This window comes from Rosa rugosa, chromosome 5 (assembly GCF_958449725.1).
Source record: "Rosa rugosa chromosome 5, drRosRugo1.1, whole genome shotgun sequence".
Taxonomy (NCBI): Eukaryota; Viridiplantae; Streptophyta; class Magnoliopsida; order Rosales; family Rosaceae; genus Rosa; species Rosa rugosa.
Genome location: NC_084824.1, coordinates 45,003,196 through 45,018,399, shown reverse-complemented (window position 1 = coordinate 45,018,399; position 15,204 = coordinate 45,003,196). Strand labels below are relative to the sequence as shown.

The window sequence follows — 15,204 nt, the reverse complement described above, 5'->3', positions numbered from 1 at the left end:
GGGCAACCCATTCTTTACGGGGCTTAGGTCGACGAGGAGAATGAGTACTAGTAGAGCAGTTAGCCTGTAGATATTCCTCATACCAAGACATAGCCTTGGCCACCAGAGTAGCACTCGGTTGAACTTGATCATGCCATAGCTTATCGTTACGGTTTTTCCAAATACTCCAAAGCAACACTAGTAGCTGGTCAAAGGCCCCTGAAGATAGTGACAAGACTCGATCCAAGATCCAATCTTTCCAGCACAAGGATGAAATGGGAATAGAGAACGGCGGTGCACCAAGGATCTCACGAGCAAAACTACAATGACAAAATAAGTGCTCTAAAGTTTCCACATGGGTAGAGCACATAACGCACTGCATTGTACCCGTGTAACCCTTCAAGGATAAAGCAGATCGTGTGGGAAGAAAATTGTGAATCGCTCTCCAGCCAAAGATGGCAACTTTGCTAGGGACCTGTGCCTTCCACAAAGCTTTCCAGACAGGACCATATGGATCCCCCGTGGAGGCTGAGGCAAATAAAGTACCGAGAGAGAAGTCACATGCAATTTTGTATGCAGATTTGACCGAGAAATAACCTTTCTTATCGAGCTTCCATGCAGGCTTATCTCTTTCAAAGCGCCTACTTAGAGGGATTGCCAAGACTTGGGCCACTACAGAAGGTTCAAAGCAAGAGTGAACTGCAGGGATATCCCATGAAAATGAATCATGATTAATCAAGTCAGAGACTGTCTCAAAGACCGAGTCCGAGGAACGAGATAAAGAGTAATGAGAGACATTAGGGATCCACTCATCGTCCCAAATTCTAACTGATTGGCCATTGCCAATACGCCACAACAAGCCTGCTTGCAAGACCGGTCTTGCCTCCATAAGACTTCTCCATGAGTAAGAAGGCCGGTCACCCATATCAGCTGTTAGGAAAGATCCAAACGGATAATACACTGCTTTGAAGACTCGGGCCACAAGAGAATCCGGGTTTGCAATAAGCCTCCAACCTTGTTTCGAGAGCATGGCTAAGTTGTGCGAATGCAGGTGTTTAAACCCCATACCGCCTTTGTCCTTAGGGAGACACATCCTCTCCCAAGACCTCCAATGAATTCTTCTTTTATCATCTGTACTTCCCCAGAAAAATTGACAACAGAGTTGCTGTAAATCATCACACATGGACCGCCTGAGCTCATCACATAGTTAGGCAAAGTCTGGGCTACAACTTTAATGAGTAATTCTTTGCCGCTTGAGCTCAATATTTTGGACCGCCAACTAATGAGTTTCTTGGATAACCTCTCTTTTAAGTAGGCAAAAATGTCCTTCTTGTTATGTCCAACATGGATAGGCAAACCCAAATACAAGCCATGCTCGTCAACACACTGCACTCCGAGTATCGAGGCTAAAGAAGTCCTGACTCGCTGGCTAACATTACCACTAAAAACAACACTAGATTTCTGTAGGTTAATATGTTGACCAGAAGCTCTTGCATAGATGGACAGTACCTATTTAAAAGCTTGACATTCACGGCTTGAAGCTTCTCCAAACAAAAAACTGTCGTCTGCAAATAAAAGATGGTGAATAGTAGGAGCTGTAGGAGTCATAGTGAGACCTTTAATGATACCATTCTGAACACGAGAGGAAATAAGTGCAGAAAGTCCCTCTGCGCACAGAATAAACAAGTATGGGGATAAGGGATCCCCTTGTCGAATACCCCGCGAAGGCAAAATAAAACCCGTAGGTGAGCCATTGAACAAAATAGAATAACTAACCGACTTGACTATGGAGAGGACAACTTCCACCCAACCTCGACAAAACCCCAATTTGAGCAAAATAGCCTCTAAATACGTCCATTCAAGTCGATCATATGCTTTGGAGATGTCAAGTTTTAAAGAAAAGAAACCCTCAGCCTGGCGACGAAGTTTCTTCATAAAATGAGCTACTTCGGTTGCCACCAAAGTATTATCCGATATGAGTCTACCCGGAACAAACGCGCTTTGCAGTGGAGAGATAACTTGAGGGAGGATCGCCTTGAGTCTGTTAGCCAGAACCTTGGAGGCAATCTTATACACCACATTACACAATGCTATAGGCCTTAAGTCTGAAGGAAGTTTGGGATCCTTAATCTTTGGAATGAGAGTAAGGTGAGTAAAATTGGACTCTTGAGAGATCTGACCTGTACTCAACACCTCACGAACTGCCATACAAACATCTCTTTCAACTACATTCCAAAATTTCTGAAAGAAACAAGGAGACATGCCGTCAGGACCCGGCGATTTAGAAGGATGCATTTGAAATAATGCCCGCTTAATTATCTCACCATCAGAATAAGGGGCAATAAGGTCTGCGTTCATTTCCGCAAAAACCCTAGGTTGCAAACAATTTAGAATCGTGTTAAGGGCTACAGGATCGGACCTGCCAGCTTGAAAGATCTCCTCATAGTGTTTGGACCCAAAATGAGCATTTTGGTTTGACAAAGCGTGTCTTGGAGAAATTGAGCCAATATCAGTGGCTCACATATATATTTTCGATAAGTTCAAAAATATATTATTAAGAGGCTAAATAAGGCCTACCAAACATGGAAATGAAAAATCAACTTTAGCACATTTTCCTACTTCGGCTAGGAGAAAGCGAGCTAGACAAGAAATGAGGGATGGCGGACTAACCATCCGAACTCCAAATGAGTTGAAACTTTCCAGATTAATTCTAGACATCACATTGATCATTTATTATGAACAGTGCCAAAGCTCGTTCGGAGTGGAAAACCTTCAAACAAACAGTCCAATTTTCTGCAGAAGCAAAACTTGGAAACTGGACCTGTAAGAGGTCCAGCAGTGTTTTCGGCCCAACCACTATATGAAAAGCTCTGAAAATTTATCAGGGTGATCTACACTCATAGTGGAACATTTCTTATGAAGACGTAATGGTCAAGAACGGAGTGCTTGATGGAGATAAAATTGAAGGAATTTCCTTGTCTAGAAAGGCTTGGAAACTGGACCTGTAAGAGGTCCAGCAGCGTTTTCGGCCCAAACACTATATCAAAAGCTCTGAAAATTTATCAGGGTGATCTACACTCATAGTGGAACATTTCTTATGAAGAAGTCACGGTCAAAAACTGAGTGCTTGATGGAGATAAAAATTGAAGGATAAGGGAGCAGAAAATGACTCAAACCTAACATTCCATTAAGTGTTTAAGTGCTCAAACCTAACATTCCATTAAGTGTTTAAGTGCTCAAACCTAACCCATTATGATTTGTTTTTAAGGCCAAATAGTGTTGCTTGGTAGCCTATAAATAGAGGCTACAACATAGAACAATATACCAATTCATACATCAAAACATCTCTAAGATGATCTAAGTTCTCTCTAGAGCAAACCTCTCTAAGAGCAACTCCTCTCCTTCTCTTTCTCTTACCGGTGATCACACTCCTAGTCCTAGTCTTCTCAGAAGCCGACTTTCAGTGCCACCAAACCCTCTGTCAACGTACTTCGGTCCTAGTCTCCTCGGGAGCCGACGGTAGTGCCGCGACCAAGACCAATTCAGAAGACCAATTCATACATCAAAACATCTCTAAGATGATCTAAGTTCTCTCTAGAGCAAACCTCTCTAAGAGCAACTCCTCTCCTTCTCTTTCTCTTATCGGTGATCACACTCCTAGTCCTAGTCTTCTCGGAAGCCGACTTTCAGTGCCACCAAACCCTATGTCAACGTGCTTCGGTCCTAGTCTCCTCGGGAGCCGACGGTAGTGCCGCGACCACAACGGTTACAGAACCAGCCAAGCAAGGGTAACGCCCTAGCAACCCAGCCAAGCTAAAGTCACGCTTTAGCAAGATCTCAACACTTCTCGATGATGTCGCTCTGCTCAATCTACAATATTGAGTATCGATTGTGTGAACAAGAAGAAACTACAGCAAAGTCCTTACCACAAGGCACAAAGAATCCCGCGACGAGGTTGGTGCTGTCCTCGTCTACAATCGCTTGATAGAAGTCAGGTCAAGGGACACCCCCGACGACCGCACCCGAACGGTGCTGGCACGCCCGCGCAGAAAAGAGACTGTTGACCAGCTGCAGCAAAATTGGAGCCAAACACATAGTACCGTATCAAAATATCTGCGATTTCCTCAGGTCTAGAACACCATTGGCCTGCTTCGTTAGAAAGCCCTTTGATTCGATTGCGACATCTACGGTTCGAAGCTTTCCTATGGAAAAAAGCGATATTACGGTCACCGTCTTTCAACCATTGGACTCTGGATCTTTGCCGCCGATAAGTTTCATTAGCAGTAAGCAATTCATTCAAGCGAAATTGTAACGCTTTCTGTTCGGCGAAATGTCCATCTTCAAAACCACGCTTCATCAACTCCCCCAGTTTACCTTCTATCAATTTCATTTCAGTTTGCCGCTGTTGGAAAACCCCAGAATTCCAACTCATAAAAAGTTGCCCTGTATGTTGGATCTTTCGTCCAACCTGTAACATCGAGTCCCCTGAAGTGGGGAGCATCCATCCTTGTTCCACCACCTTTGAACACTCAGGATGAGGTACCCACATCTCCTCAAAACGAAAGGATCGAGGTCTGCGATACAGAGTAACTGGTTCCGGATTAACTTCGACTAGAATAGGGCAATGATCCGAGTGACTGAGAGGGAGGGTGATAACCCTAGAGAAAGGATATAGTTCTCTCCAAGAAACTGTTTGACAAGCACGATCGAGTCGTTCCTTGGTGAAACGATTGGACCACGTAAATCGTGACCCAACGAACCTCATGTCTATCAGATCACAATCCACAAGTGCTTGTCTGAATCGGTTCATCTGGGCTGCACCACGAGGAGGGCCTCCTGATTTGTCTTCAGGACTCAGGATTTCATTGAAGTCGCCAACTACCAGCCAAGGAAGATGGAGTTGGGAGGCTAACAACCGAAGGAGGTCCCAAGTAATGGTACGATTAACTGCAGTAGCGACTCCATAAAGGCCGGTAAAGCGAAAGACACCTGCAGATCCTACAACCCCTACCTCTGCATCTATATGATTAGGAGAATACGTTCGAAAACGAACTGGAATGTCTTTGCGCCAAAACAAAGCCAGTCCACGGCAATCATCATCCTTGGGAGCACACACGACTCCATCAAAACCAATCTTACGGCGAACAGTCGTCAATAGATCCGGTGAGGCTAACGTCTCAGAAAGAAAAACCAGACTAGGGTTTTGTCTTCTGACTAAATCGACGAGCGCATCCTGGGTCTCTATATTATTCAGCCCTCGGCAGTTCCAAGCAAGGATCTTGAACTGCTGCATAGGACAGAATGGAAAGCAACAAATCTCCGGCAAGGCTAGGGTTTGCTAAGGTGACGGCTAGGGTTTACTAGGGTTGAGAGGGTTTCTCCTTAAGATCGGTGCTAGTTGATTTGATAGAATACCACACTATATATTAGGGAAAATGTTGAAACTTGAGAATTCTAGACAGATGGAAAGGGCATCAACACTCAACAACAGTCAATTAAGTCTGCAACGCTGCGATAAGGATCAAACTCAGAAGTTGAGCATTAGTTAGCCTCATAATATTAAATAGCTCCCCTTCTTTCTAATGGATTTGAATATATTGAACTAGAGATCAGACCCATCTACTCTACATTTGTATTGAATTGGTCCGCTTAATATATCATAGATGAATCGCTAAATAACTCTCACTATAATTTGTAATGTAAATTATAATTGGTGCAAAGTTCATATTCATGTGTTCTAGTGCTGGTTAAAGCTCTAAAAAGTACTTTTGTTTTCCATGTTGGGTTCAAAATTCTAGAAGGGATTCGAATAAAGCTCCATATCGACTTAACATGTTGAACTTTCTATAAGTTCCACGGCTACTCAATCACGATTTTTTTCCAAATGGCAGATTTGAATGCATGAATTGAAACTTAAAATTGATCTCATAAATTTTTTTTAATTAAGTAAAAAAAAAAAGTTGGACCGAATTACCCCTCAAAATATGCCACGTGGCTGGACTCTTAACGCCGTCATGAACGGCGTGTACCGTTCTTGGGTCGGGCTTCAAACTTGGGGTACCAAAGTGATAGTTTTGTATAGTCGGGTACTGTTTGTAAAATTTTCTCAACAATTATATACACAAACAGGAGGAAAAAAAAATGTTGACGAGGTTAGGTCAAAATTGACCTACACCCCAGGTCACTAGAGTTTTACTAACCTAGGAAATACACCCGCGTTTTTTATTTATTTACTTTATACGTAATATAGTAACGATTATAAGTTAAAGGGACCTAAGTTAAAAAACGTTTACCAAACATCTTTATGAAATTTATACATATTACAAAAGCTGGTGTTCTAACCGGACGTGCATATTGACACATTTTAAAAACGTAAATTCTAAGCAGGCTACATAGACACAATACATTGTCTCACTCTCAGAGGCAACAACCTTCCTCTTCATTTGCTTCCTGATATCATTCATGTTATCCTGAAGCTCAGATGAAGCTTCATCAACCGACTATCTTCAGAGTTCGCATCCTCAGAATCTTCTTCTTCACTTGTGCAACATTCATGTTATCCTAAAGCTCATATGAAGCTTCAGCCACTGCCTCATCTTTAGTGCCCTCATCCTCAGAATCTCCTTCCACGCTGGAACCTGATTCGAAATCTAATTTCCCATCTTAATCACCCAATGCCTCAGCCTTGAAGCTTCTTTAGGCTCTATCACAGTGGCAGCCACATTCACATCAACTCTTAGTGGGAGTTGAACTCTGAGTCAATGAAATGGGCTCAACAGTTTTCATAGCACTTGGGGATTCGTTTACTGTTTGTGGCAACGCAGATTGAACAATAGTAACATAATTAGAATCTTTGGCAACTAACAAATCTTGTGCTCCTTCACAATGAGGTTCTGCAGGCAGCAACCACAATGACATTAAAAGAAGTTCAATAAAAAGGATACAAACCGAAGTTAAAAAGAGCAAGCATAAGGATCTTGGTCACAATGACAAATAAACTCCAATTTAACTTACCCTTTATCCTCAGCTGAGATCTTTTCATCAGATCCATCCATAACCTCTGATATCATTTCATAATGATATCTGAAGCTGACTTTGGTACAGACACCTCACATTCCATTCCTACTTCTGCATTGAATCATCTATCTGCATCTCAGTCACATTCATCTTGCTATCTTTGAACAGACTTTCATCCACAACTTGTCCATTTGATTTTAGCTCCGACGAAACTTCAGAAGCATCAATTCTGTTTGAGCTTCCCTCTGATACTATCAGCATACAGATCCTGTTCCACACCATATAAGTCATGTGAGAGAACAATATTTTGGCTCCACATGTCATCTAAGAAACAACAAATTTAGTATATCTCAGAACACACCATCAAAAATTTTCATTAATCAGAGAACATAAAGGACATTTGACAACATGTTGTGAATGTTAAATCTAAAAAGGGCAAAGGTGCAGAAAACAGGTTTGCATCATACAACTGAAAGGATTTGTTTGAAAGAGATGTATGCTTTTTCACGTACCCCATGAAGTTATCAATCTGAGGGTTTGTTATAGTATTCTGCTAAATTATTTCTATGTTGAGTGACATTCACCAAACCATAGATCATAGTTTCAAGAAAGCAAAAAAGAAAAAAAGTATCAATGGCAAAAGTAGAACTCGTTTGTTCATAATCTCATAAGTCATAACAATGAAAACCAGGTTGGTTATTCCCGGCCTAAAAGAAGAATCAGCAGTAAGGAAAAAAAGGATATATGAGAGCTATCTAAGTATCAAAAAGATGATAAGCTTCCAAAAATGATCGAAACATAAAGTCTATACTTACCAGCGAAGGTACAATCATCGATGATTCCTGCTGAAGGAGATAAAGACTTTGAGCAGGGAAAACAGAACTTCATGATTTACAGGGCTCTTGACAAATTGTGTTCGGTCCTTGATAAACTGATCACTTTGACATTCTGAATTAACAAATGGAGCTTAAACTATGATAACAAAAAGTAATAAATAAAAATAAATAAACTCACATAATCTCCTTAATATAGCATAATGATCGATCGGATCAAACCACAAAAGTAACTTCATCTCTCTCCCAATAATTTTTCCATCTCCACTTCCTCTGATGCAAACATTGGTCTGTATAGTATAACCCTTCCCAAATGTAGTCCTCAAAAACTAGATTTCCACTTCATCTTGATACCCCGGATGAGCTTCACTGTTTGAAAGCTACAACAAATTCGATCAGTTCATGATCAGCACAATTAATTGAAGCAAAATCCACTATGCTTATGAAAATTATGAAAGCTTTAGTTTCCTATTTCAGATCTCAAACGCAAAATTTGATGAATTCTTGTGGAATTTTACCTGGGTTGGACTCAATCATGCACCAAGACATGATCAAAAACACTCGGGCTGAAACAAAATTAAACAATTCTTGCCATTGATGTATGAACTGAAATCAATGGCAATCAACTAAAGCAGTAAAAGCCCTAGACTCAACTCTATTAGGTCAACAACAACGCCATTTGCATGGCTTCGGTGGGAAACAGAGAAGAAGAGAACTCACCAAAAATGATGAGAAGCCTTTCAGACACGGTAATGATTTCTCGTAAAAGCACTCAAACATTTAATCAACACTTATTCTTATTTCTTACTCCTAATTAAAAGCCTTATTCATAGTCAATAAGGCCTGGGGCCAATTAAGCAACTAAAAAATGAAGATCCCAAATTATTAAGCTGAGAGAAAAAAACCGAAAAGAAGCTCCATAGCTCTCAATTGGAACAAAGCACCAGCATGACCAAAGGTTGCACAATAATGGGGAGAGGTCCAATATGAATCACTCTGTTTTTTTTTTCTATCGTGTTCTTGTTTTTTTCCTTTATTGCGAAGTAGAAAGAGAGTGAACACTTATACACATGAAGATCAATAGAAGCATAAGAATTGAAATGCAGCAAAATTCTCACACAAGCATTTTCCCAAACACGTGGTACGCATGGCACAAGAAGGTTTACTTACAGTGAAATCTGGTTAAGATATCAATTAGTACTTGCCGAATTCCGTTTATCCTCAGCAATCAGACTTGCCTCTGGAAATATTTCAAAGATTGTCGCAAATCAGCATTTCAATATGAGGATTTCTAATTGTATAGATAGAAAGACATACACATAGCTTGGCACCAGAGAGTACATATTGGGAGAATACAAAAATAAACCATGAATGGTGAATCAAGACTTACCGAAGTAATCGACATCTGTGTCTGCCTCTTCATCTGTTAGCTGTAGCGTTTGGTTATGAGCTTCGAAAATCTTCAATTTGAGGCGGTTGCTCATGCTTGAAGTTTTCAAGGACGGGAATTTAGCAATGCAATTTCCGGAGCAAAAGCCTTGCATTCTTGGTAGACTTTATAGTTTCAAATGTTTCAGCCCCCTGAATGTAACCTCATAACTTCCTAATGAATCGTCATCTTCATTGCTTGCCACTATATATACCAGTCTCTTACACTCCTCAACTTCCAATTTTGTGAGCTGCGTTAAACTTTTGGCCATGGAGTAAGTTATCAAGTATTTCAGCCCCTTGCAAACACTTACTCGCAAGCTTGTTAGATTGTTGAAGGATATTGCTGATGATCTCAGATTCTTTAAGCTGTCGCAACCATTCACGTATAGAATTTGCAAGTTGGGAAAATTTGGGATGCGGGGGGCTGATTGTGAGTTATCATCTTCATCATCTTGGCCCAGATGCGTCAGCTTCTCCATTCGAACAAGCCACAACTGTTTTAAATGTGGGAGCTGTTGCTGCTGCTTGGTCCCAATCCCAACTGCACTACTAGTGGTGATTCCTTCTGGGTCGAGTAATTTGTCAAGGAAAACAAGTGACTTGGACTCTGGACAACAAACCTCAAGATGCTTTAGATTGCTAAACAACTGCGCTGCTGCTAGGAGTGGACCATTCGAAAACTCCATTGCTCTCACGTACAACCATTCCAAGTTCGGAAATGAATCCTGAAATAGACAAGATAACGGAACTTGATTATAATCAAGCAGTTGTTAATTTGATGTGCTGCTGATTCACTCTCTTGTAAGATTTTTATTTTCAGCAGGTGAGAGTGACTGCATATATGTGTGCGTATCGTTATACATTACAAAATATGCTAACTATAAATAAATCAACATTTCCTCTCTCTCTCTCTCTCTCTATTTCTCTCTATTTTATTTATTTATTTACAGTTAGAATTTAGTCATATACCTCTCCAATACTGCCTCTTCGATTAAAACAAAAATGATGAACAACTCCAAAGTGGAACAAAGAGGACCCAAACTTCTGGATATGTTCGTTTTTAAGTGTTGACTAATGGTTCATGCTCATGTAAAAAGGCTAGTTTTGTGTTTTTTTTTTTTTTTTTTTTATCGCCTGATAGCATAAACAAGTTTTAGTAGCGGAGGCGCCGTTGGACAAGTGAGACAAATAGGAAAAAAAAATGAACTAGTCAAAATCGAAGGCCATTGACATGATCGCCGGTCTGCAAAGAAGAAGAAGATCCAATTAGATCTGCGAGAGTTTGAGCCATGGCAAGCTCATTTTTTTTCCCTTTATTTTTATTTCTTTTTATAATTGTCTAGTTTGGAGAAGATGAATACTGAAGGAACGAAAATACCCTTAAAAAGTTAATGGGCTTAAATCTTCAGATGCCATTATGATATTTTTCAAAACTGAGGTATGAAAATTAATAATCTTCCTATGTCATAATATAATTAATACTTTTAATAAAAAGAATGTGTAAATTAAGTACTCTTACCTTCTCAATTAAAAACAGAGATTGCGGCATAGAAACACAAAGACGTTGTAGCTCATTATGTCCTTGAAAGCTTGAGATTTCCTCAACAAACATGTTGACTTTAGCACATCGCAACACGCTCAAATCATTGAGTGATGGCCAGCTGGTCACATGCATCCTTGGGTAGAAATTTGTGAGGTTGTACAAACCATCAAAAATCACTAGTGTTACTTTTGGAAACACAAACTTAGGCTTTGTTTGTAATGACTCTTCCTTTGCGACAATTTCCTCCACTCCACAACTCTTCACTATCAATTCTTTTAACTGCAGGAGATTTCTAGCCACCGAAACCGGAAATATATTTTTCAAACTGTCACAAGAAACAATTTCAATTATCTCTAGATTTTTTGAACTCTCTAGAGAAAATTGATTGTTCCATATTGTCGTCAACTTTGCTAGGCCATCAAAAGATAACTTCTTCAAGTTTGGAAACTCTACCTGCATATGAAAGATATTCATCTTGATCATGGACCAGTGAAGAAACAATATGTAACTAAATGATCGAGAATATTGGAAATAAAATGTGAAATAGGAAAATAAATGTATTAGTCACCTTATTGTCAAAAAGAAAGTGTTGTATCCCACAGGATGGATTTGAAAGTTCAGTATGGTTTCTTGAGCAGAATTTAGTGAGATTTGGAAGGTTTTTTAGCTCCATAATTTGTAGCTGGCAAAAGAAGTTGTCTACAATTTCTTCATCAGATTCTTCTATGGATACTATCTCTTCCATTATTTGACATCCTGATACCTGAAGACGTTTGAGTTGTGCAAGGCTTCTAGCCATTGAAGATGATAACAAGAATGTTAAACCATTGAGTTCATTCACCGCCAACCATGTTAAGTTGGGATACCTAACCTGTACATATGGCACAAGTAGATCATGTTTAGGAAATCACATTTGCTATTGCTAGATCATTACGAAAAATGACAAAAGAGCAATTAAATAACTATGTTAAGAATGATTAATCGATATTTCGTTATTCTAAGATATCTTATTTCTTTTTCATATATTGTGGAGTAGGCATCTTCGAAACAATGTTTTTGTACTGTATTTAAGTTGTTTTTAAAATGATAATGCACATTGGTAAGTCTCTACATCATCCTGGAACAATGATGATAGTTTGTCTAGAACTACATTAATTTACCCAGAGTAGTCTAGAATTTATCTTGAGTTATCTTGTAACTAAGCAATCAAGTAAGAAGCAATATGAGTAATCAAGTAAGAAGAAATATGATTAGAAGTAGTTCACTTCAGCCTCCTCCTAACATTTAAGTCCCAAAGTCCTACTCTAATCCACTTGCCCACTGGTCCCAACACTCACCAACTCTAACAACAGCAAAATAACACGACAATTGTAATACCGTGGTTTGTGCTTGATAATAAAGGAGATTAGAAGTTCACAAAATTAAAATCAAGTAGCTCTTGCATCTCTCTCAAAATTATTCTCTATGCACAGAAATAATGACCTTAATACATGAAGGACGTCTATAATTCTATTACAAAGTAACAGAATTAATTATAATATGATGACAAATTTGAACAAATGAAGGAGCGCACCTTCCCATTTATGATATACGTAAACTCGGCATTCGTTTGGAGATGGAGATGCTTCAATTTCTGAAAACCTTTCGCACCTATTTGGTAGACAATATTATTATTAACACCCTCCATCCCCTCCAAGTATAAGTCTTCAGTTCTTTCCAGCAACATTCTTAGACCTTGGTCCAATTCATTGCTAGCACTGAGTCGGAGCTTTAGTGTATTGAGGGCTTCATCAACATTATCCCATTTCCACGCAGAACCAATACATATTTGGAATCTCTTTAACCTACTAGTAGTGGTGAATAAATCTGCTGGAAGGATGTTAGCATCTGGGATATGTATTTGTAAAGTAGTTAGCTGAGGCAAGAACTTTAGCTCTTCAAGGTTTGCATTTCTTCTTTCACTACTGATGACTCCTTCACCCTCCCATCGGTTGAAGCTATCACCCATTCTCAAGTTTTCTAACCTTTTCAAGTTTGATATAACATTAGGTGAAATCACTTCGAGTTGAGAGCAACCTTTCAAATCCAACAATCGCAGACGTGTCAACTGCCCTATTTCTTCGGGCAACTTTCTAAACTTGGATTGTAAAAAGCTAAGCATTTCTAAGTTTCTTAGCTCTCCAACTAAAGCTAGGTCTCCCAAGGTGCAGACATCCAAACACAATGTCTGAAGACTTTTTAGGAATTGGAGAGATGGAGGTAGTGTTGGGATACTCAAATTAGTGAAGTCCAACACTTTGAGTTTCTTCATCCCTTCAAAAAAGTTTCTGGGAATTTCCAAGCAGTGATCAAAATCGCTACCACAAAAGGTAAACATTTTCAGTTCTGGGTATTCCAAACCTTCAGGAAGACGGGGAATATTGCAGTTAACAAGAATGATCATAGTGCTCTTTTTACAAAAATCCTTAGCTGGCCATTCTTTGAACTCATCTCCAATAGTAACTTTGAAGACATGTTGCTCTCTCAAGGCAATCCGGTTTACAACTTCATGAACAAGATCATGCATTCTAAAATATTTATTATTATCACTGTCCTCTAGCAATAGACAAGAATCTTTAAGTTTTTCAACCAGTGAATGCAGTGCATTTTGTGCTTCTTCCACCGTATCCACGTTTTTAATCAAACCTAAGCCCATACTGTATTTCAGCAAGTCAAGAAGATTCATAGAGTAATCTCTCATAATTCCAGATAACAAGAACAATGGCTTAAGTTCCTTATCGTCCAATTGCTCGTAACTCCACTCCAGAGCCAAGTATGCTTTTTTCGTGAATCCTTCTTTCTCAAATTTGTTTAAGCGTCGCAAGGCATCTTGTACCTTACTTCTATTCTTCAGGGCGCTTGCAACTGTTACCACTAAAACCGGCAAGCCTCCGCACTTTTTGGCCACTTCTGTTGCTACTTCTCGTATGGCAGGATTTTGAACAACATCACCTGCCATCTTCTCAAATAAACTCCAGTTTTCTTCTGCATCTAAAAGGTCAAGTTGAAACTCCTTTTGTGTACGCATCTCACCCGATAATACTTCTCTGGTTCTAGATGTTAACAATACTTTACAATTCGACACACGTGGAACTCCCACATTCTCCAAATCAATTTTTTCCTTTATGTCATCCAAAATTACCAGAACTTTGTTGTCTTTTATCCTATGAAAAAGACGACTAGATCTTCTGTCTATAGTCTCATCTCCGAGAAATTCCATTCCCAACTTTTCAGCAATTCTTTTTTGAATTCCTTCCAAATCTGGACTCTTTTTTACATCTTGTACTATAACAACATCATCAAATAACGTTTTATCTTCTGTAGCTTGCCGATAAACTTCTTTAGCAAGTGTTGTCTTTCCCACACCCCCAATACCGTACACCCCAATCATGTGGGTATTAGATTGTCTCAGTTCATTCATGATTTCCTTCGCAACTGAAGTCCTTGAATCAAAGGCTTGGTAATCTTTAGCAGGTATGCTGCACACCTCCTCTGGTTTGACATCGTATGCAATATCGCCAAAATCCTTTTTCCCACAGAGGTCAGCAACTTCTTGAACCAATTTTGTTGTTTTCCTGCTGCGATGATGGCGAAGCTTTAGATTAGGACAAAAGCCACGGAGACATCTAGTCTCTGCATGCTGTTTATCTTCCAAGAAATCGTTTGCTTCTTTAGTCATCTCATCCACTTTAGTCAGCCAGTTCTGGACATCTGCTTTAATTTCTCTACCTTTTCTTTCCTCTGTTTCAACAGCACGCTTCATGCTTTCACTGGCAGCACCCAACTCATCTACTTGACTCTCTAGTTTTTTGAGGTTCTTGTTGTAGTAGATTACATAACCCACTTGGCGTAAAACTGGAGCAACTGTGAACTCAGCAATCTTTCCAACAATTCCAGTACCGATTGCAACAAGAAAATCCATGTCTGTTACTGAATACAAACGAAACAAATAAGATCAGGATTGCAACAAAACTTGATATTCAAGTTAAAGAATGGACGAAAGAAACAAAGGTCATCACATCTAGGTATCACTTACTAAAGGTTCAGAGGATTTGAGATATTTTCGTTTATAACGTAATGTTATGTCGTACAAGGAAGAAAAGAAGAAGAAGAGAGAAACAGAGCAAATAAAATCAAAGAGGGACTGAAAATACAATTGGTCCCCAATAAATTATTTTCCTTGAAAGATTGTTTAATTTGGAAATGATGATAGCAGAAAATTGAAGCAGAATGAAAAGTTACGACGACATCCATATCTTGCGATTTCTTCTGGTTCCATTGCTGATCTCCAGGTTTCTTCTACACCATGGGCTTTCGTTTCTCTTTGTAATCTAGGGCTTTATCGTGTAGTTTGTGGGTTTC

At 39.5% G+C, this 15,204-nt stretch overlaps 1 protein-coding gene and 1 long non-coding RNA gene across 4 annotated transcripts; both read right to left on the bottom strand.

The window, feature by feature from the left end:
• Positions 1-6,257: 6,257 nt before the first annotated feature.
• On the bottom strand, positions 6,258-9,798 carry LOC133707794 (uncharacterized). Of its 3 annotated transcripts, none has more exons than XR_009845280.1 (6): positions 9,220-9,798; positions 9,000-9,069; positions 8,011-8,209; positions 7,812-7,944; positions 6,994-7,264; positions 6,258-6,872 (listed from the first exon to the last, which is right to left on the bottom strand). It is a non-coding gene; the product is annotated as an uncharacterized LOC133707794 (long non-coding RNA). The 3 variants fall into 3 exon arrangements; XR_009845279.1 differs by having other exon boundaries at positions 7,812-7,927; XR_009845281.1 differs by lacking the exons at positions 9,000-9,069; positions 9,220-9,798 and adding an exon at positions 8,348-8,691 and having other exon boundaries at positions 7,812-7,927.
• A 672-nt stretch (positions 9,799-10,470) lies between these two features.
• Positions 10,471-14,907, bottom strand: LOC133711728 (disease resistance protein At4g27190-like). Its single transcript, XM_062137826.1, has 5 exons — positions 14,879-14,907; positions 12,377-14,772; positions 11,372-11,674; positions 10,780-11,256; positions 10,471-10,503 (listed from the first exon to the last, which is right to left on the bottom strand). The coding sequence occupies exons 2-5, from the start codon at positions 14,762-14,764 to the stop codon at positions 10,471-10,473; spliced, it is 3,201 nt and encodes a 1,066-aa protein (XP_061993810.1). The 5' UTR covers positions 14,765-14,772; positions 14,879-14,907.
• Positions 14,908-15,204: the final 297 nt, after the last annotated feature.

Bases quoted from the DNA above. Each gene is read 5' to 3' on its own strand.
- LOC133711728 (XM_062137826.1), bottom strand. From the start codon at position 14,764: ATGGATTTTCTTGTTGCAATCGGTACTGGAATTGTTGGAAAGATTGCT. The intron at 11,257-11,371 runs GTGACTAATACA...TTTCATATGCAG, and splicing joins ACTTTCTTTTTGACAATAAG to GTAGAGTTTCCAAACTTGAA. The intron at 10,504-10,779 runs GTAAGAGTACTT...TCTTCTTTGCAG, and splicing joins CTCTGTTTTTAATTGAGAAG to ACCGGCGATCATGTCAATGG.